Source organism: Liolophura sinensis, chromosome 1, assembly GCF_032854445.1.
Source record: "Liolophura sinensis isolate JHLJ2023 chromosome 1, CUHK_Ljap_v2, whole genome shotgun sequence".
Classification (NCBI taxonomy): domain Eukaryota; kingdom Metazoa; phylum Mollusca; class Polyplacophora; order Chitonida; family Chitonidae; genus Liolophura; species Liolophura sinensis.
In genome coordinates, this window is record NC_088295.1 from 35,971,159 (window position 1) to 35,994,048 (window position 22,890).

A 22,890-nucleotide genomic window follows, 5' to 3' on the forward strand; every position below is an offset into this window, starting at 1 on the left:
TTCATATACTAACGATGCTTTTGTCAGTATTAATGTCTCTAAGTCATCTTATGAGTTAACAGCGCGCAAACATTGATGATTTATCTTCTTCATGCATGGTATAGAACTAAACTTCACTGCACCAAATGCATGTCATGTATGTACGCGTCTAGTTCCTTCCAGTATAAACTTTTGGGTTATTCACGGTACAGCTGTTAATATCGTCACTATATTTGCTTTATCTTGTTGACAAAAAGATACAGGTCAGTCACATTGATACAGTATATGGTTGTATAATGTAGACTTATAATGATATGCATGCCTGTGGCACTGGAACCATTTCTAGGTACGCATATGTCTATGCCATATAGGCCTATACACCGTACAAAAACGATCACGCACCGTATACAAGTTTACATACATCTACCGGTAAATTGCCTACGTGATTTTACAAACATAGGCCTACACCTGTCACGATCAGAGGGCTTCAGCGTCATTTTTTCGATACTCTTCTATACATGCACTGATCAGTGGGCATATATACGTATAACCATAGAGCCCTAGCAAGTTTTTCAAAAATATGATTGTATATATATTTAGAAGTCTGTTCAGGATTTGTTTCTTTCGTCGTAAAGGTATACATCTATATAACATACGGTAGCAATAAACATATGGCATGTATATCTTAGTCTATATTACAGATCTGACTTCATATAAACACTTTCTGGTTATTTCTTCCACGATTTCAGCTAATGCACGAAGATGTTCATCATTAATTAAGGATTATAGTTTTCTCCATGTATTTGATTTCGAATAAACTCACGTAGGGCTCAGATTATTTCACTCTATAACGATCGAAGGAGATCGTGGCATATGGATGAAGGAAACCGGACAGAGACAGGGAAAAACCGCGTCAAGCATAATAAACAATTATGAGCCCTGGAAAGCAAAGCCCAATTCAAAGTCAGTGAAGTCACGCAGCGGTAGCGAGATTTGAACACGCGAGAGTATATATAGTCAGTTAAGGAGTATAGGAATATAGCTCTGGTGTGAACAGCACAATTCAGTCATATATAAAGTCATGCATGCAGAAATCTGTATGGTATACATGTATGTGTAACAGGTCAAGTGTAGTTTTACATGTACATGTAGAAATTCCAGAGTATAGTAGGGAGTTCAGGAAATGGGCCCAGCTGCGTGGTAGAAAACCAAATGTCCAGTGGCGGTCAGCGGACTCTCCATGTTAAATGTTAAATCAAATTTAATAGCCACTATAAATTCATGTTAGTTTAAAGTTTATAGTCCCTGGTTGAATTTAATGAATGAAATATTTAAATATCATTTATGCCATACAAACATGTAAATAATATCTGACTTCAGTTGTTCAAATGACTACACGTCTTGCATTTGGTTATATATGTATATTGAAGTGTATCTTGGAGTTGAAGAAAAGAATCACAGGCTTAAATTATAGAAAATTATACAAAATTAAATTTAGATAGATAGTTTTTACACCTCAATCAACTTTGTGAACAAAGCTCTTGTGAACACGTCTCCAAAAGTACCTCTAAAACTGATGCAGGATTACAATGTGTGACTGGAACACTACACGAGCCTTGCTACCGAGCGGTTAAGTTTTGGTTGAAGCTGATGATTTCTTCGCTGAAAACAATGTGGCATTTGGCTTGTTCAGCGTAATCAAATCAAATAATGGTTCAAATCTGAATTTGGACACCCTTTCGTTGGATTGTTTGTTTAATTATGTACATTTTCAAGAATGTTTGAGGTATACGATCGCCGTCAGTATATATACTATTGTTGAGGGAAACATTGATGCTATAAAATTAAGCACCGATCATTGCAAAGTTATATATGCTGCCAAACTTTGGAGGCTCGAATGAACGAACGCGAGTTTTTGATCTGAAGAACGACATTGGAATAACCTTCATATCGAATGATCTAGCAATTGAAAGGCACCCGTTTCTCGGGAGGTCCTTTTACCACGATGAAGTGAAGTAAATCTGCTCCTTCGGAGAAATATTGTATTTTCTACTGACGTTACTGCACTAAACAAGAGTTAAAGGCACTTATGGTGCTGCAACGTCTGTCGAAAATACAAGACAGGATCCATACTTATCAGAAAAAATTCACACAGCCACAATTAAAACGTTTTATTCTAGGAAGCTTAAAAATTGTACACTGATTTTTTTTTTTTACTGAAGAACAATGCACTAACCGCAATTTGGCTTCTTCCTTGTCCTGAGTTTGTCTTTTTAACCACTTGCAACTTGAAAGTTGATGGATCTATACGAGTCCATGAACATTTACTTCAATTCCTCATGTGTAATGCATGCATATGAAGACCTATCTGTATAGGAAAACGTGACTCGCATTCTAGTTAGAGAATAGCTGATGTACACAAAGAATCAACGTTATACAATCATGAGTACTACAATATTTTCTGTAGAACCTAATGCAATATGGTCTTTTCTGTTATATGAATTACAGAAAAGAACTAAGAAAGTATATGAAGTAGGAAATTTGGCCGGAATCATGCAAATAGAAGCGGTCAACTGTTTTTAATGATGTTTGAAAGACGCAAGGCATGTTCTAAACGAAAGAGTGAATTCAGTATTGAAATCGTGAACCATGCTAACGTAAAGGTTGTCCATAATAAAATATGTATCTTCGTTGCGTTTTGATTGCAAGTGTTCAAAAAGCCATCTCAACACTCTGTTCATATCTACTTACAAGAGAATTATACATACTCATTGTAAAACTTATGACACTTAGAGTGAGGGCGTTTGGTGCTTGATACACAAGTATTTGTAGTAATAACTTGTGACTTTGATTAAAATCGTTACGCAAAACACAGATCAGGATCCAACATATGCTAAAAGGCGGGCTATGTACACGTCACATACAGGGCCCTTCGGTATATGGCTGTCCAAGCATGGAGATATATATACGTCCATGGTCCAAGAAGGGATAATTAAAATGTTAAAACTGGAACCATTCCTTTAGTCGTAAAGTCCGGGTGAGAGGAAACCGTTTTGATATTTGTACAAATATAGGTCCAGATAAGATGTACCATCTGAAGAGTCTGTGGTTTCCTTTAAATCCAGAGAAGGTGGGTAAATATCTTTCACAGCCTTTGCTATACATGGATAGTTTAAAGCCAGCAGATCATCAGTACACCGTTTAGTGAATAAGAAAGACTGGGCCTGCTGAGGATTACTCCTTCATAGTTTCTGCATTTAGTCGTATTCTGGGATTAAGTTTGACATAATCCCAGGTACAAGGATTTTATAGAAGAAGATCTTTGGGAACAATGAATGCTCTTGAAATCAGTACAGGGGTGTCATACATAAAAATCTTTGGCAACAAAGCTCTTGAAATCAGTTTCATGATTTATTTACATGTAATCATGTTAAGTTATATAATGATTTTTATCAAAACTTTTTTCACTAACGATAACATGACTTACCCTAAATGACCCCAAATTTTGCCCACAAAAGTGAATTTTAAAGGCAAATAAATGTCACAAAATATTATTTCTGTTTGTGAAACTTACAATTTTCCAGTACAACATCATCCCGTGTTCCAAACAAACCTCAAAATATCTTTCTAAAATCAATAGAACTCTCAGAACCAGGAAAAATGGACAAGTTAGTAATGGACAAAATTTATGGTCATTTAGGGCACATTTCATCAGCTGAATACTGTATTTCACCTGAAGCTTACCATTTTTCAAGTGACACATTTTGCATGATGCTGACTGGGTCATTCACCTTATGTTATAGTGCCACTTAAGAATTTTTGTGAAGTTTGACTAAGAACCTACCAAAAAACATAAGTGTTGGTCTTAAAAATGTCAATGTATGGTCTTCTCTGCTTCTGATGGTGCATTTTTACATATACCAAACTTTAGGTAAAATGCAGTAGCTGATGTACACACAGAATAAAGGTTAACACACATAATCATTAGCACTAGAATATCCTCTGGAGAACTCGCTATCAGTTAATCTATAATTCTTCAGGCATACATATATTGTAAGCTTCATGCACTGGTATAAATTATGTATAATTATATGTATACCAATATTTCACTGCCAGATCTCCAGATGCAGCAATGCGGAGAGTAGAAACATGAATACAATATTCTTCCTTATAACTGTCACACCAACCTGACAATGATTCTTGGGGGTTGACATGCATTACAATATGATATATAGATAAATCTTTAACCCTTCTCGACAAAGGGTTAAGGAAGTGTTGATTTCTCGGATGAAGTTACAGATTGCCCTCAGACCAAGAACGTTTATATTTTTCCACAGAAATAACAAAAGCAGCGGCACTGTACATGTATAAAAATACATCAATGAATAATTTCCTTTAAAACCTGCATACATGTATAAATATAACATGAGACCAGAAACACAGTAACTGGTGTGTTTTCTATTTTTGCCATATTATTCTCAACATTCCAACTTTTTGAAAACACCAAAAACTCAAAACAAAAAATGTATAAAATGAAGTTTTGCTTTTGCCTCTGAGTTCAGTCTTTAGGGCAGTTGTCCATTTGGTCTGGCTTGGCTCTCAGGAACCATTCTGTCCATGCTCCATCATACACAGCAACATCCTCCTTCCCACACAGTTCTGCTGCCAGCACCACACAGCAGGCTGTCACACCTGAGCATACAAAGCACAGCTATAGTATTACATGACTTAGTGTCCATCACTTTAAATATTTCATATTTCCATGCTTTTCCAGGACCAAAATTCACATCTTGCAGCCTACTTGGAATAAAAAATCTATACTTGTGCAAACTTTAAGCAATATAAACCGACCATCTTAGTTGAGCTTGCACATATACACAGTAGTACATCAAAATTCTGAATAAAAAATGTCTCCAAGAGAATGTTAACATAGTTTTATGTACCATAGCTCCAGCTGTTTTTTTTTATCAGCTCAGTGTGCCCATTTGGAGGTTAATTTCTAGACTTTTCCGTCTTCAAAAAATCTCTAACCTACCCTGTTTTTCAAAGTTACTTTTCATTCCCAATCTTTTCAGTTTCCATGGCCCCATACAAACCCTAACGATACTAGGCTTTTTTGTTTTGTTTTTGTTCTTGCTGAGTTGAGGATATTATTTTATCACAAATGGTGAGGGTGACCTTCAAGGCTATTCTTAATAAGACAATTTATGGATAGGTGACAGTCAAGAACAAGTCACTGTGCATTTCTACAAAAGTAGACCACTCTGAATTGTCAACAAATTGGACAGTTAAGTACAACTTTAGATTCAACTTGGCCAACATTATTCATAAGCTTTTTAAGACTAAAATGTATAGCTCAGGTGAGGAAATATATGAATTTCCAAAAAAAAAAAAAAAAATAACAATCTGTCCAGATCAGAGAACATTCCCTGAATGTGGCAAACCATGTTTATGGTTGAATTTTTCTTGAGTACTGAGGTCACATTCATTTGTGGAGCAAGTCTAAAAAGGACTTTGCCCCGCTGGTTTACAAGATAGATTTTAGATAGTGATAATGTATACAAAGAGCTGATGTGTGGCAAACAGAAGATTTACCTCACCTACCCCAATGCTCAAGATGTAGGACAATCTGTCTGTCAAACAAACAGACCACACAGAGGTAAATGCTCATATCTATCATCTAATCCCTAGTCACCCAACTATTTCCCCCATGATGAAAAATAATAATGATATAAGCTCACAATTTACAGCAGAGGAATCTGTTATGAATCTCTTATGATTATGAAATCAACAAGAAATTTATTACCCTGATTTCTCAAAACTTTTCGATGTTCCAACACGTAGATAGAACAGGTAAAGGGTGGAAGTTTTTTTTTTCTTTTTTCTGGGTTGTCTATCTTCAGTCCCTTAATGCAAACACGGATACGTCCAGAAACCAAATTATGGCATAACACAGTTAACAGCATGCATAGAAAAGCTGTGACCATCGTTTACCCTATTATATCTTTCTGACATAATAAAGAGCCTTCTGATCATTCATAATATCCCTTCAGCGATAGTTTTACGTTATTGAATGAATACAGTATTCATTGTATTTTTGCATGGTGGAGAAGCGTGAACAGGCTTGTGAAAACATCAATCAATTCACCTGGGGAGAAAAATTAAGCCCCCAAACATTTGATATAAAAATGTAAGAGAGCATAACATTTCATAACGCTTATTGCCCCCAAAGATATGCCTCCAAATAATATGAGAAAATAAGATTTCGAAAAGCTAGGCCTACTCAGTGACTAACAGTTATGGTTTCACTCACTTCCTTCTCAGTTCTAATCTATATAAGTAGCTTAGAGTTACAACTACCAGCACAAGATGATTAAATGGCATTCCTTGGATACAGTTTTGCTTAAATACAATCTCCTTTAATCTGTAATTAGTAGCTGACAAAAATGAGAACAGTACCTGATCCACAAGAGGCAATCACTGGTTTCTGCAGATCAATTTTGGCCACATCAAACAGATGTTTTAGCTCCTCTGGGCTTTTCACAGTCTTTGTCTCTGGGTCCATGATGTTCATGAATGGGAGATTGACAGAGCCAGGGATGTGGCCCGGCTTAATATCTGGAAATTAAGGTGGAAAGGCAGTATCTGGCTATTAATTGATGATGTTTTCATACTTTCTTCATATTTTGATCTATCCATTAAATTGCCTTCAACTCCACATCATATTTTATGTATGCTCTTCCCAGCTTTAAATCAAAACTATAATAATTTTCTCCTTATTTAATATCATACTCAAGAATATACCACTTATGCATGATCCTGACTATGCTTAAGGGTGAAGCAAAGAGGAGGGCCAGTAATATTGGAAATCACCACATCTGCTGGTATCTGAAAACCATTCTGACATCAAACTACAAACGATCAGTGATAAATGGCTTGTTGTCTGTTCAGTGAGGTGTACTACATGTTCAATTTATGCTAGCATTAAGCTGGTAAATTGTATTTTCCCTCCCTTTCTGCAGTAAATTACACTATGTATTCAGCAGTGGTTTACCTCTACAGGCCTCAGTGAGGTATAATACAAGAAAATATTGACCCACATAAACATGGCCATAAAGGGTCATAGCTAGTGCTCTACTAACCTGACCAGCACAGTGATGTGGATCACACAAGTTTGCCCTACATCCTTCACACAGCCTTATTTAACCTGCACTCTGGACTAATAAACTGTCTGACACATGGTGTTTTTGTGCATTTGCAAGTGCACTACATGGATGTTCACACATCTACATGTAAATACAAACTGCATTACTTAAATTAGGTGTCAGGCCAGCCTACATGTGATCTATTATAAGATAACATACTAGTACTGTTTGCTGAAAGCCATGCAGAGCTTCCACTTGTCCAGTTGTTATGATATGATTATCAGAAGATGATATTTTTAAATAAGTTCATCACTTAGATGCCTTGTTAACAGATATTTGATTGTCATAAGTTTTATGTAGGAAACAGAAAGGGTGAACATAGTACATCCCTGTTTATACATTTACAGTTTGAAAATGAGAATGTGTTCCTGGGTTGGCTATTAATGAATTTTACCAACAACCATAATCTGCATTTCCCTTACTCCAGCTGACAAAATGATGCTTGGATCTCCTTAACAGGCACATGTACTATTATTTTAGTCCTATGATGACAGTGTAATAGTGGCTTGGGAAGGTTGTTTTCATATTGGTCTTCGAACAATTGTGAATTGTTTACACATTGTAGAATGCTTTCTGTGCTGATGTGCAATTGCACTGAATTCGATATTCGATATTCGATATAGTCTGATTCAATACACCTAGAACACTGTAGAAAAAAGGGCGATCTTTCAGCTACACTGTTTAAATTAGTGTTAACAGTGCTCTTAACAACTTTTATCCCAATTTTCTGTGGAAGCTAGGTACATATATAGTAAGTTGACTGTGACCTCTCTGTCATGACTTGATTTCCCCCTAATAACTGCTCCACATTGCTTGACACTGAAACTAGACCAAATCCTTCAATAAGATTTGAATATTTAATATTCTCACTGGGTGTTATTATCCTTTGCAATAAATGGCTCCAAATAATGTTTGATTTCCATAAAATTACATGTTTACTTTGTTTAATGTTTGATTTCCATAAAATTACATGTTTACTTTGTTTAATGTTTGATTTCCATAAAATTACATGTTTACTTTGGGTAACCCAAGATCAAGTTAAAAACTTGCCAGATGCATCATACATAGGTTTTGCATATTTAAGAATTGATTTTCTTGAATCTCATTGGTTGTTTGTTTTCATGCAATAACTGCTTTAAATACTGTCTGATTTTACAAAAGTTTGTGAGCATATTTCATTGTGTCCCCCGTATCAAGCTCAATTTCATTCTGTGCCACCCATGACAAGCGGGATTTCATTGTGTGTTCCCATATCAAGCCAGATTTCATTCTGTGTCCCCCATATCAAGCCAGATTTCATTCTGTGTCCCCCACATCCAGCCGGATTTCATTCTGTGTCCCACATATCAAGCTGAATTTCATTTTGTGTTCACCATATTAAGCCTGATTTCACTCTGTGTCCCCCATATCAAGCTAAATTCCATTTTGTGTCCTCCATATCAAGCCAAATTTCATTCTGTGTCCTCCATGACAAGCCAGATTTCATTCTGTGTCCCCCATATCAAACTGGATTTCATTGTGTGTCAACATAATAAGCCGGATTTCATTCTGTACCCCCCCATATCAAGTCAGATTTCATTCTGTATACCCGATACCGAGTTGAAAATCAGTCTGACCCATGCATAAGTTCTGATTCTTCACTTGGACCTATCACACTTGCATGGAATGCCAAAGCTGAAAGCAAAGCAAACATTAACTAAAACCATTCCAAAACTTCTTTTAAATTTTTTTCAGCCTGTATTTTATGTCCAAAATAAACATGATTTTTCAACCAAAGACACATTCTCACAGTAACACAGATGCTAACCCAAGATGTAAATTATGGTCCAAGGCAAAATTTCATCCAGAACAAGAATTTCATGTCAACAAACAAAATTTCATGCAAAATAATATTTCTCTAAAGACAACTTTTTCATTCAAGAAACCGTGTGATTATCCAAGACAAACATGGCCCTCTAAAGCTACATGTGAACTCATAAACCTTCTTTCCCACCAAAATGATTTACAGTGTATTTATTTGATTTGAGTTGTGCTTTACCCAGCACTCAAGACAACAAGCTTTTCACTTACACCGGCACTTATGGTGGACGGAAACTGGACAGGGCTCAGGGGAAACCCATCCCGGCTACATACCTGTGTCTGGAATAGTCATATGCTTTCACTTACTATGCTTTTTTGTAGGTTATGTAAATTTTGGTTTAAATATTACATTTTTGGTAAATAAAATTACGAAATTGAGCTACCATTTCATATTTTGAAATTTATTTTTGATACAACATTCCATACACTTGATTCCTTGTTTCCGGTCAATCACCTGCCATTTTATCAATATAGATATGTTGCGGACAACGGAAAATGGCAATCTGGTTACCATGGTGACTGCAGAAATTGACAAGTGTATGGTGTGACACAGTTACCTCTGTATCTATGCATTCACCAAAACTTATAAGTGCACATAGAAAACTAATGAACACTTGTAATCTGACACAAGGGGCATACCTATTTATAAGGCAGGAGGATTGACAATCTGGCAACCATGGCAACTGCTGGCATGGACAAATGTGAGGCACAACATCATCAAATCTAAACTTCCATGTAGCCAAATGAATTACATGTTGTATGCAAATGATGCATCATCTAACAGAGGTCCTTTCCCAAAACCCAAGGCCTATTTTCCTAACTGAACTTAGATGTTCATATCACTTCCTGACATTTTCTAGTTCGGCAATCCCTACAGTCTGGAGGATTGTACCTTTGCTGGACCACAACTGGCTTCAGTTATACTCAAATCAGCTATTTCTATACCACAAACCTGGCAAAATTTGAATGGGCAGCCACGTTTCCTTCAATTCTGCAATTTGCTGAGGATATGGTCAAGAAAAGTCTGATACAAGCATAACAGAAGCTGACTGTGGTAAACAAAAGTGCAATTCCTCCGGCTTGGGATTTGCCGTATGAATAAGCGTTGGTACTAAACGTTAAAGAAATTATGTGTGCCGCTAGGAAATTATATACCCAAGGTTTTGGGAATGGACTTCTGTTAGATGCTGAATCATTTGAATGAATGTCTAATTCATTAGGCTAATGTAGGTTCTCTATCTATCACACATGGATACGGACAGACAGACAGAGACTAACAAAATTGTGATAACATAATACAATCCACCTACAGTGTAGCAACAATAGAATACCTGGTCTTGGTTCTGGCGAAGTACCATTGAATCTTCCAGAAGCCCTTGCATCTACAACTTGATAATCAGCAGAAGTTAGATTAGCCTTGACATCTTCAAAACTTTTGACAAGATGAGATAAAAAGTTAGCTTTGAATATTTCTGGTTGCACTTGTGGTACTTCTTTAGTGACTTCGAAGTTGTTGGCACACCACTGTGGCAGACCTCCATTCAGTATGGACACGGAATCATGCCCAAACACCTTGAAGGTCCACCAAACTCTTGGGCAGGAGAACACCCCGAAAGTCTCATTATTGTCATACACAATAACATGGGTATTGTTGCTTATTCCCAGACTCCCCACATATTTCTCAAAATCCTGTGGAGATGGCAACATGTGATCTAAGCTAGACGTTTTGTCACAGCATGCGTCAATATCAAAGAACAATGCCCCTGGGATGTGTTTTTCAGCGTACTCCTGTGCACCATTTCTGCCCGAGTTAGGCAGGTGCCAAGAAGAATCAAGTATTCGCAACCCTTTCGCCCCAATCGCCAATTTTTCTGCGAGCCATTTGACCGAAACTAATGTCGACGGGCGATTCATTTGACAATCACTTGATGGAAAAAAGCGAAAAGACGAACAGTCAGATGGAAGTTGTACAAGAGGATGTTGTTTTGCAGTCTGCTTGCAGATAAATACACAATATCTGGACTTCGATTTAAACGGAAACTAATTAGTATTAAATCCGCATATTTAGTAACATTTACTTCGTAATTTCGTAAATCAGAACTTCAAATGAACAGTATTGTTGTTCTTAATTAAAGCATTGTTTTTTTGCTCAATTTTGTTCTATATTTTTTTATAAAGGTTACTTTACAATAAATCCGTTTTCAGTAACGATACACAATAACAGTTTCTGAACGTCCCATTCAGCGGGCTGGCTCCTTGAACAGTTTGACAGATCTTTGGAATGGCCAGCCAAAAATCCTAAAATATGTCCAAGCAGCCTGCGAGGGGAGATGAAAACTTGAAAGATCGTTTAAAAAGCTTCCTAGGAATTAGTAGACCGACTGTGCCGAAAAACGTTCACATCAGAACTCAAGCCAGAGACTACGTCTTCACGCCAGACCTGCTGAAGGTAAATGGTTTAGTATCATTGGGTGTCCAATTCCCGATGTATGAACCATTGCTAAACTGGAGCAAAAAGGGATATGACAACACATTTGTGCATAAGTTTTAAGATCCTGCAACGACCAAAGCAATTCTGGCTATACAGTCATATGACGTAAATCATAATGTTCGTTGCCGGTGATCGTATCTGGAATTTAATACGCTATGAATAAACAGCTGATATTAGTGATAAAAATAAACTGATGACATACGGATTGAAGATATCAAATAAACCTTAGTTCCAAAGTAATTTGTTTATTATAAAAATTTGTCATCTGATGATTACTCCGTCTGCAGCATTTGAGGACACTGAGTCAAAGTATTAAACGCAAAAGTTAACTGTATAAACTATTACAGTCTGAATAAGTTTATTGCTCAGTTAAATTAACGTTTAATTTAATTGAACTAAATAGGTATATTGATTGTATAACCTATTTATGTGATGTTAATCTTTTGATGTATTGCAGGAAATAAGCCCAGAAAGTCCTGCAAACAATCGAATAAAAACTATCAAAGAACTGTGTGATGTCCTGTTGAAAAAAAGACTGAAAGATGTAAGTGAAATATACATAAGTCTGATTGAGTACCAAAATGTTTAATTATTGAAGATCTACTCTTTCTCAGCAAAGTAGTCATTATAAAGTATCATTATAGTTTATTTTATCTAGTCTCGGGGGGGCCTCTGTGCCCAAGGGGGGTAGCACGCCAACACGGAGCAATGACCTATGTACCTCTCACCAATGCAGTCACTGTGAGTTCATTCTGGCTTCCTCTGTGGCTATAAGCGGGAAGGTCTACCAGTAACCTGCTGATGGCTCCCCCAGGCTCTGCTCTTTTTCCTCCCACTATAATGCTGACTGCTGTCATGTAAGTGAAATATTCTTGAGTAATAAAGAAATAAATTTATCTAGTCTCCAGTTTATATGTTACGTGATAACTCATAAGTACATTTTTAAGTCTTAAATTATGCGTTGTACTGTTTTAGGGAGCTGTTGAAGCATTGTGGCTGAGTGTGAGGGACCTGATTCAACCCCAGGTCCCTGCTGAAAACAGATATGTGGCTTTATCATTTCTACACTGCTTGATAGAGGGACAGGTAATGACTTTGTTGCATTATAGAAACTCACAGTCACTGGGCCAGGGGCATACTTTTGGAATACTTATGTGCCTTTATATAGAAAATTAATCACATGTATATGTTTAGTTCCTAAGGTGAACTTCAGTGACTTTAGTGTTAGTGTTGGATTCCAGACTCTAATTGTTTGGTTATTTTCTGTAGAAATTCAAGTACATGTAACTTTTGTATTGTGTACACACACTTAGGTAAGAGCTGTTCTGACAGTGTACATGAAACCTTGATAAATGTAGGATTTTTGTACCATATGTACACGGCAACGTCTGGCAACAACCTGCAGATGGTCATGGCTTTCCCTCGGGCTCTGCTCTGTTCCATTTGACCACAGTGCTGGTCGCCATTGTGTAAATGAAATAATCTGGAGTATGACGTAAAACGCCAATCAGATAAATAAATAAATAAATCTATACTATTAATTGAACTGTACTGTGTATGTATATTGAACAAGTCATGAATATTTATGTTTTTTGGGCACATGTACTTACGACTGACTATGTATGTGACAACTAGGAAGCTTGTCCTCATTTCAGTACTCTCAACTGGGAATCATGAGGTCTCATTTCTTTCATGTCATAGAAGAGTTGACCAAACCGGAAGATCTGAACTATAGGTATAAAATATAAAATGTTGCTAATGTAATGTATGTACGTGTATATAATCTTGCAAGCAAACCAGTCCCCTCCCAGTTGGAAATTATTTTTTTTAATTCGTTATTATGCAACAACAGAATGAAGTAAAACATACTATCTTCCCTGTAAGACTAACATGTGTATGTGTGAAGAAATGACTCGTACTGTGAGTTTTGAAGCTATTCTGTGATATTGTAATGTGAGCACATCACATTATTTGTGTAAATCATTTCATTCAGATTTTTTGTTTGTTAAACTTTACAGGCTGGACTTGTTTAATATTCTGACAGAGAATGGGAAAGACCTGCAGTACTTTGAGGAGGATGTTGGTGAGTTTGTTGTAAACAGGTGTTATAACGATACTTTGCGAGTGAAGTAAATTGGCAAAAACTCTTTTCTCTTTTGAAGTATTTAAAACATTCAGAAAGTATTACTCTTGAGAATTTGTTTTTTCTTCTAACACGGCTTAAATTTACCTTTGAGTTACCACATATATGAAAGGTTTTCATTGTTGTCAACATATAATAATACTTTAATTTTATTGTCACTCTATTTGAAATTTTGCTGTGGTGTATAGTTTTTTAGCGGGTATCAAATATTGGATATGAATTGATTAAATACTGCCTGTAATACTTTGTTTCAGGCCCATTTTTGCTGGCGTGGATGCCAGAAGTAATGAGGGTGGGCAAACAGAGTGACTTCCTGAAGCTCTTGGTCAATGTCATCAAGTTCAATGCAGCTTACCTAGATGAGGAGATTGTGGGAAAATTAGTGCAGTATGTTGCTATTTTCTTGAAAAATTGAAATTTGTATGATGTTTCTGGTGCAGTTCTGTGTAAATATTTACCATATGTACAGTACTTGTTTCTTTTGAAATGTATACATAATTGTATTAATTGACCTAAAATTTCATGGAAAAAAATGCATTTTTGGAGGCAAATAAATGTCACAAAATCCAGACCACACAAACATTAAAACACCTATAATCTGTAATCAATAAAACTCTTACAATCAGGAAAAATGAGCCAGCTAGTCATGGATGAAATTTATGGTCATCTAGGGTAGATATAAATACATGTATATGTAAATAAAGATGTAAATAAAGGTTTTTCAGCTGTAAGATTTGACTTGAACCAAATTTTCTTTGTTGGAATGTGTTCATTGGATAGATGTAAACAGTGTTCAGATAACTGTTTTCAAGCGTTATTATAATTAGGATCCCTTCCTGAACCTTTGTTCTCCTCACAACGAATGAGGTGGTGGTGTCAAGTCTAGCTCTCACAGGTTCATGCTGTATCCTAAAGTTGTGAAGTATCTGGTCTCATTTGACATCTGAAAACATGACTTGTGAAATATCTTTGAGAACAACATTAAATAATGGGAGTACATGTATTATTAATAAATATGTTGATCATTCTTGTCAATTGTAAATGAAAAATTATGTTTTATAATTGTTGTTTTGACTTGTAGAAATACCTGTGTGGTTATTAATCAAACACGAACTGAGGATGACATCAAGGTGACTACCAGTATAAAAGCTATTCCTGTTTACATTTATCCTGACCACTCTACTTGGTGTCAAAAAATTTACTTGTAATATTTATGTAGTGGTGTTTCATAGTTGGACATATTTAATTGTTATAGAAGATGATATTTAATGACTGAATTAAACATGATTTTGGCAAAATATTTTGAAAAGTAAATGATTTCATGCCTTAACTTCTATTGTATGTATATGTTATTGGTGGTTGTGTTGGTTTTCAGTATTGCCTGGATGTCCTTGACACAGTTGTGTGCTACAGTTATCTCCCCTCTAGTAGTCTCTACCACTTTATTGCCTCCCTCTGTAGAGTTGTAAATATGCCTAAGTTCTGCGAGGGCAGCTGGGAGGTAAGTATTGGCTTATAACTGAAAGAATTTTAAAAGTTTTTACCTGTCAAGGCTTTTGAATGTTAGAAATCAGGTTGTTTTATTCTTTTTTTTTTCTGTTGCCATGGTTTGGCTGAAATGCTGCCAATGTTGCATTGAGCCATCCATGCATTCATTTATTAAGTGATACATATGACATTTTTTATTTTATTCTTAACAAACTTTTATGATTATAGTTTTACTATGTTTAGCTTATGAATAATGAATCGTTTTAAATTTCAAAAACATAGATATTGTTTCTCCATTTTTTTTAATAGCTCATGCGTAAACTACTGGGTACACATTTGGGACATAGCAGTATTTACACCATGTGTCGTATTTTGCAGGACAGGTGAGTAGTAAGTTAAATATACCTTTTGGGAAAGGTTGTGGTATTTAGGTCTACATACTCAATTTTGTGAAATTTAATTTTTTGTAAGTTAGTTACACATATCTATTATTATTGATTCAGTTAAATTGTTTATTTCTTTAATTTTGGTTAAGGCCACGGTCAAGATTTCCTGTAAATATAATAAAAATGAAAACATAAAGTGACAGTATACAAGCATAATGTATTTAATATGGTTGCTTTTATATAATATTTGCTTGTGTACAAACATGTATTCCTCTGCCTACAGACGCCAGCCAGTTGACAGTATTCTAGTTCGTGGTGCAGTGTTCTTCATTGGGATGGCATTGTGGGGATCAAGAAGAGTTACCTCCCTAAAGCATACCCCATCTTCTGTTCTGCCATCGTTCAAACAGGTGAAGTTTATGTACCAATTAAGTGTTCATAAGTTACTCCATTTCGCCTAAAGTTGAGCATGTAAAAATCCACCTTTCAGATTCACATAAATGCATTGAAATGATACTTGTTATGCCAACACTCGGGTGTTTCTGATAAGGAATTAATCAAACTGTATAAAAACATTTAAAGGGCACCACAAGGTGGATGAATCAGTTGGAATCAGCGAAAATGTGTGACTTTGAAAATGATAAACATTAGGTGAAAGACATTACTTGTTGCTAGTTGAAATATTTATGCTTATATTTAAGTTCTGAAATCTACGTAAAACTGATTGTTATAATGCACATGACAGCTTAAAGCCTTAAGGTGCACTTTGTAGAAAGAATCTTTTTTACTACCCATTCTCAGGCATTGCCATGTAACAACACAATGGTGGCTTATGAGATCACCCTGTCAATTCAGAGGCTGGTTAAAAAGTATGGTAAAGACTTGCAGGTATCCTCATGGGATGTTATTTTGGATATAGTGGAAGCCTTACTCAAGCATGTGGAGGTAAGACTTTCACATTTGTAATGTATTTATTTATTAATTTAATTGGTGTTTTACGCCGTACTCAAGAATATTTCATTTGTACAATGGCGGCCAGCATTATAGTGGGAGGAAACCAAACAGAGCCCAGGGGAAACCCACGACCATCCACAGGTTGCTGGCAGACCTTCCCACATATGGACAGAGAGGAAGCCAGCATGAGCTAGACTGGAACTCACAGAGACAGCATTGGCGACAGGCACCAGAACTTCGTTTTCGTTTTTGCCATAAATGTTTTTTTTTATTCAGACAACTTGAACATACTGTTATAGTGACTTTTATGAAGGACTCCTGGCAATGGTTGACTCACTGTTAGAAGGTGTTTTAAGAATGGCATTCCATCAAAATCGCACAATGAATGTGTCACACTGTGATAGGCTGGATACAAGGAGACACAGCTGTGATAATGTTACAGAAATCATGTTGACAGTGATACGAAAATCAAACAAACAACATATCAAGTAACATATACATTTGCTGTATTGTTATCAGAGTCACTCATCAGCATCCTTAGACCCCAGAATGCCCTCAGAACTACATGACATCCTGACTGAAGTGGAGAAGCTCAATGAGCAGGGGCAGTTCATGGGATCTGTCTCTCGTTTCTTCCACATTGTTGAACTTTGTGCAACAAAACGACCAGTAAGTACTGTGTAGGATAGCTGACACTGATCCACTCTCTGTGTGTCTATAATTTAATGTTGTAATCTTTTTGTACCTGCCTAAAGGGGCTATCTGGTTCCTGTTTGACCATTTTCGTGAACATTAAAATGCATGTATTGAGATTATCTAAATTTTGGATGCGGATATTCATGTTTGCTAGGCTTTTTTCTACTGGTAATTTGTAACATGATTTTATGCTTGATATATAACTTTTGATGATGCATCATTCAACCTTTTCTTCCTTTATAACAGGAGAGTTCTGTAATAATGCTGGTGTCTTATCATGCTCAGTCTGTTCATCCGGGGAAAGAGAACTGGATCTCTAACCTGTACAACATTATTGACAAATATTTCAGGTAAGTACATTGCTTAGCCGTATGGGGCAGTAAAATCAAAATGATGTCAAGTAACCCTATCCATATAAAACATGTTCTTAATACTTCACTCACCGCAGAGGGACCTGAAGACAACTTTTTAAAAGACCAGTGTAAATGTGACATTAAAGAATATAGAAAATCTCATTGTCTGTTGATAAAAGATTGATCTAATGTGAGATTTATCTTATCAGATCTTTTTGTTTTTCAGACATGAGATAAGAACAAGTATAAGAAAGAAAGCGTTGGATGTTTTGTCATTTGTTTTAAGCACCAACAAGCATATCTATGAGGTGACTATTGTGAAATTTTAAACCGTTTAAATATATATTTATTGAACTGCAGATATCTTTTGGTTCAAGGAATGACTAAGTATACTCCTAACTTAGATGGTTGAAGCTGTTGTTGGCTGTTCATAGTTTTATGCCCTTGTATAATATGTAACCTATATAAAATGTTCCTAGATTTAGACTTTATGTCATCCTTTTTTCCGCCAAGACAGAGCCTTCGTAACGATTTGTACTAACATGGTAAGTCTATCAACATATTTGAATCGGGCATCTGTAAAAATTGTTCAGTAATTAAGAAGATGAATTTGTAAAATGTCTTGGTTTATATAGTGTCACACTAGCCGTGGCAATGTGTAAGTGTAATTACACTGTTATCAAACCTACTCTTTGATCTGCAAGTCTAAAAGTTTTAAGAAACAAACTGTATTGGTTCTTTGGGATTAAAAACATGCATTATTGCCACTCCGAGAAGTGTGTCATCTAACAGCTCTTCAGTAAAGAACGTGTATATTGTCCTTGATGTAGGATGACCTGATAGAGAAGGTGGTGCTGCCTCACTTATGTCACATTGAGACTGACCCAGACCCTCAAGTGAGGATGGTTGCCACGGAAATACTGGTCTGCCTGGCTCAGAGCTGCTCAACACAAAGGTGTCTTGATCTACTCATGATTGTGGAGAAGGTCAGTTCAATTCTCTTTACATATCATTGCACTCGTGGATTGAAAGATTTCGCGCTTAGACTTGAGTTTTGGGGGCATGTTTCTCCAATGTATTCATACATGTATTATCATGTATTTCAACTTTTTTTTTGCATATGCATATAAAGTCCATTCAAATAACTGCTCATGGGCTATATTCTGATGTGTTTGGAAAACTTTGTTCTGTCTAGACTAGTCAGTTATACATCAGACCATAATGGCATTATAAACTGCTTATGTATTTTTCATATATACATGTACACATACTTACTTCACTGTAAATCATGCAACTACAGAGTGAAGTTAGTGTGAATTTGTGAGTGAGAGGGCCTCGGACATGAACTGTTGACTAAGTGTAAATAATCCTCTGTAAATAAAGTTTATTATTATTATTATTATTATTAACAAAATAAGTTAATGCAGTTCTATCTAGCTATCGTAAAACACTGCATTTTTTTCATCTTATGCCTTGTGAAGAAGAATTAGATGACCATTCTTCTGTTACACATTAACTAGAGAGCAACACAGGGTTTTGATAAGAAGCCTTTGTGTTCTGTTTTTGCAGGTGTTGAACAAATCTTTAGTAGCCACCGTAACAGTGAATGGTCCCAGTGTTGGGGAGAGTTCTGAACTGAGTCTACCCCGCAGTGAGGAACATCTAATTGACACGAAAACTGCTGCTGTGCAGCTGATAGACATGTTCAAGGTACACTTGTTGAGCTGTTTATTTGCAAAGCAATAATTGGATTGATTGATTGATTGATTGATGGATGAAAAGATGGTGGTCACCTCAGTTTTTGTTGTGACAAAGTTTTACTTACTGGCTTTTTTGTAATGTTAATTGTTCTAATGTTACTTATATTTACCATACTTGTCAACAGTCCTTTCTGTGGGCCTATCCATGGCCTGTATGGGTGGATATATGAAACTTTCTTGCAAAGTAGGTGTGACTGGTAATATGTGACTAGCAATAATGGGAGACTTGAGGACAGGCTACACAGACAGTCCAAATGATAGTACAGTGCATTGTTTTCTTCTGTGACGTTACAAGGCGTATGTACTTCATGTATGTTTTATGAGCACACGTGCACAGATAATTGTGACGTAATAAAGGAAAGAACAAATGAGTTTTGGAGCTTTTTATAGCAGTTACTCAAATCTTTCAATAGCTTTTGCCATAAATAATGGTTACATGAAGCACAATTCATATTTAATTTTCATTTCCTGAAAATTTCGTTTTTCTTGTTTTTTGCAGGCAAAGTTATATCTGATGCCCTCAACCCACTGCCTCAAAGTTTATGACCTTTTGATAGGTCACTTGAAGAAACACTATGATCACAATTATCTTTCTGTCACTGCTAATAGTATTCGACAGTTGGTGAGTTTTTCTTCACATATAATTCCTTTATAGCTATGCCAAGCTAATTGTGATCAACATTTATGAACTTAACAGTAATTTGTGATCAATAAGCTCAGAGCAGTAAACCTGTACACTCATATATAAAATTCAGTTTGGTTTTGATCCAGTGAAAAAAGATGTGTTTTTTTTTACATAGATTCCAGATAAAATGAACAGATAATTGTGTAGTACTCCACTGTGGTATCACTTTTGTCAGATAATGGAGTGTTTGCTACAACTACGAGCTGATCATTTGCACCGTCTTGGATTACCTGGTAAAAAGAAGGATGGGCGAATCTGGTACAGCCCTTATGTAGTGTGTTTGACCAGGTCAGTGAATGAACAAGGGCCGAAGATTTGAATAATCAAATAATGTAAACATTTCAATTCACTTGAAAATGGCAGATTTGTTAATTATATTTTGATGGTATGGATTATTTATTCCTGTTTAGTCAGTGTTCGCTAACTTACAGTAAATAACCTAGAATTTCATCCATGACTAAGTTGCTCTTTTTTCTAGATTCTGGGAGTTATGTTGATTTTATAAAGGTGCTTTGAGAGGTGTTTGGAAGGTAGGATGATATCATGCTGTGAAAATGTAAGTTTTAAGCACCGGAAGAAATATCTCATGACATTTATTTGCTTCCAGAAATGCTCTTTTGTGGTTGAATTTTGAGAGAGTAGGTGAGAAGCAGTTAATTTTGGTGTTAAAATGTGACAGGATTTCTCACTGGTGGCAACATTGATCGTCAAGAGGACACACATAGTTACTCCCATCAGAGATATCATTACTTTCAAATTTGATATACATGTATATATTGACCTGTAATTTTCATGCTTACCAGACAGATGTTTTAGTGTTGCTGGTTTATGGGTTAATTTTGTTAAACATCATGACTAACATCAGTAACATAGCTTTAAAACTTCACTGTTTTGTGAATATCCATCTTTTCTTCCTTGTTTGATCCTTCTCATTGAATGTATTTCAGTGACACTGGGGATAAGGGTGGCCCTTCCAGCCCTCCCGTGGGTTCTCCCACCTCTTGGTCCAGCTGCAGACCTACTATCATAGACTACACAGAGGCCTTCAACCTCTATATTACATGCCTGGAAAAGGTAAGACTCTACATGTCCTAAACAGCATTTATAGCTCTACACTTTGCCTACATGTATTAAACAGGTAGAGGATTCCTCACTTATCAAGCTATCTTAACATAGCTTTCCATCTGCTGCTGGCTCAGCTGTGAATATGGGTCGAGATGTTTGCCTGGTACCTTCTAAGGTAGAGAGGTTTTCTTTAGGGCTTTTGTTTTTCTTGGTTCCTTGGCATATTTGCATGTACAGTATTACTTAAAGGTAAATATTCACAATATGGCATGAAATACCAATCATATAAATACCTAAATAGATACACATGCAAAAGTTCTTAACAGTTTCAAAGCAGTACAGGATGAATTGTGTCTTGTAATGAGGGAAATAGTTAATTTCACATTGTTGTTTAGTGATATGGCTTGAATATTGTCACCTCGTTACAATCATCACTGTATGATGAGGTTTAATATTTCTCATCTTGGTACTATCAGCATTACATGGTTTGTTTGTAGGAGCATGATTGGGGAGTGTTAAAACTGCTGCTAGAGAAGCTACCATTGGCTCTGCAAAACAAGACCATCATTCTGTCAGGACACCAGCACCATGTCAATGTGATTTGTCAAAGACTCTGTGCCATGGTATGTTCTTGTCACTATAAAGAAAATAACATATCCTTAGATGATTATTTGTTTATAATTATAAGCACTGTCACTGGTAACAGCTGAAATATTGCCAATTATCAAGTCAGCCATATCAGTGTACATTTAACTCAACAGGTCTGACCAGTGAAGAGTAATAAAAGAAAATCATTACGTGTATGTGTTTTCCATTGACTTTGTATTATGTAGCATCTGTCATTAATTTAATTTTTGTGAACGTATTGGCATGCTTATTAAATGATAGGCTTATTGCCCTCTTATGCCATGAATGGGAAGGAGTCCTGTCGCAAGGGACATCAGTCACTATTTAGGCCTGAAATCATGCATTCAAGCTTTGCATTAATAATATCTGTTCTTAACATACATGTGATTCATTTATTCATCATATGGCTCATACGATACTTGACCTAAAGTTTCCCATGTGAGTTACTGTTGTTTACTTTTGCACGATCTGAGTTGACGGTAAGATGACAGAGGAGAGTGATTAGCCTCCTGCCAGTTTCATTACGAGGAATGGCACTTTGCATCTCTGGTTGCTAATCCTCGCCGCATGAAGTCAAGTCACTGACAGTGAGGTGTGCAGGCCTCTCCACGCATAGGCCTACATATACATCTCTAAATATACCCCTAAATGAAGTGGAAGAAAGTAGTAAGATAGGCGATGCCTGTTACAAACTTTTCCAAAAACTGTCTGAAAACATGACTAGGCCAAACAACGAATGTACATGCACGATGTTCACTGCAGATGAACTGATTATTCGAGTTAGGTCTACGTGGAAGTCACCTCACACCATTATCTTGAGACTTTTGTCTGCTGAGAGCCCTCAATATGCAACGAATATATGTACAAATGTATTTTACCTCAAAAACGAATTTCAGTGAGAAATATCTGTCATCAGCTTCCCATGTCCATGTAATTGTAATTTAGTACATGTATGTCAGTCTACATGCAAGTTTTTTTTTTTTTTTTATGCTCAGAACTGTCCTCCTATTGCAGGAGAGTTCCTTTTCCCACATTTTTGTATTGAGAACCTCCATTAAACACAAAAAACATATTTCATGCAAGGTTTCAGAAAACTACCACGATTTTTCAGGTAGCACTGTGTACGAGTCCGATATAACTGGAGACAGAATTTGTTTGAGTTGTTATGACATTAGGAGTTCGCTCAACACCGTCACTG

General features: G+C 36.2%; 2 protein-coding genes across 4 annotated transcripts in view; one reads left to right on the forward strand and one right to left on the reverse strand.

Annotated features, from left to right (window-relative positions):
• Window positions 1-2,227: 2,227 nt before the first annotated feature.
• LOC135471052 (3-mercaptopyruvate sulfurtransferase-like) lies at window positions 2,228-11,094 on the reverse strand. The gene is made up of 3 exons (XM_064750104.1): window positions 10,376-11,094; window positions 6,439-6,597; window positions 2,228-4,671 (listed from the first exon to the last, which is right to left on the reverse strand). The coding sequence occupies exons 1-3, from the start codon at window positions 10,956-10,958 to the stop codon at window positions 4,538-4,540; spliced, it is 876 nt and encodes a 291-aa protein (XP_064606174.1). The 5' UTR covers window positions 10,959-11,094; the 3' UTR covers window positions 2,228-4,537.
• Window positions 11,095-11,313: 219 nt separating this feature from the next.
• The window catches only part of LOC135461338 (tuberin-like), a 32,731-nt gene continuing 21,154 nt past the window's right edge, over window positions 11,314-22,890 (forward strand). For all 3 annotated transcript variants that reach the window (XM_064738376.1, XM_064738378.1, XM_064738377.1), the window contains exons 1-20: window positions 11,314-11,493; window positions 11,993-12,079; window positions 12,511-12,621; window positions 13,191-13,270; window positions 13,554-13,618; window positions 13,933-14,065; window positions 14,760-14,808; window positions 15,054-15,179; window positions 15,476-15,549; window positions 15,836-15,962; window positions 16,354-16,497; window positions 17,026-17,175; window positions 17,449-17,552; window positions 17,782-17,863; window positions 18,386-18,541; window positions 19,125-19,265; window positions 19,815-19,937; window positions 20,176-20,288; window positions 20,948-21,074; window positions 21,563-21,688. In XM_064738376.1, coding sequence (XP_064594446.1) covers window positions 11,350-11,493; window positions 11,993-12,079; window positions 12,511-12,621; window positions 13,191-13,270; window positions 13,554-13,618; window positions 13,933-14,065; window positions 14,760-14,808; window positions 15,054-15,179; window positions 15,476-15,549; window positions 15,836-15,962; window positions 16,354-16,497; window positions 17,026-17,175; window positions 17,449-17,552; window positions 17,782-17,863; window positions 18,386-18,541; window positions 19,125-19,265; window positions 19,815-19,937; window positions 20,176-20,288; window positions 20,948-21,074; window positions 21,563-21,688 — 2,262 coding nt within the window. In that variant the 5' untranslated portion in view covers window positions 11,314-11,349. The remainder of the gene's footprint in view (window positions 11,494-11,992; window positions 12,080-12,510; window positions 12,622-13,190; window positions 13,271-13,553; window positions 13,619-13,932; window positions 14,066-14,759; window positions 14,809-15,053; window positions 15,180-15,475; window positions 15,550-15,835; window positions 15,963-16,353; window positions 16,498-17,025; window positions 17,176-17,448; window positions 17,553-17,781; window positions 17,864-18,385; window positions 18,542-19,124; window positions 19,266-19,814; window positions 19,938-20,175; window positions 20,289-20,947; window positions 21,075-21,562; window positions 21,689-22,890) is intronic.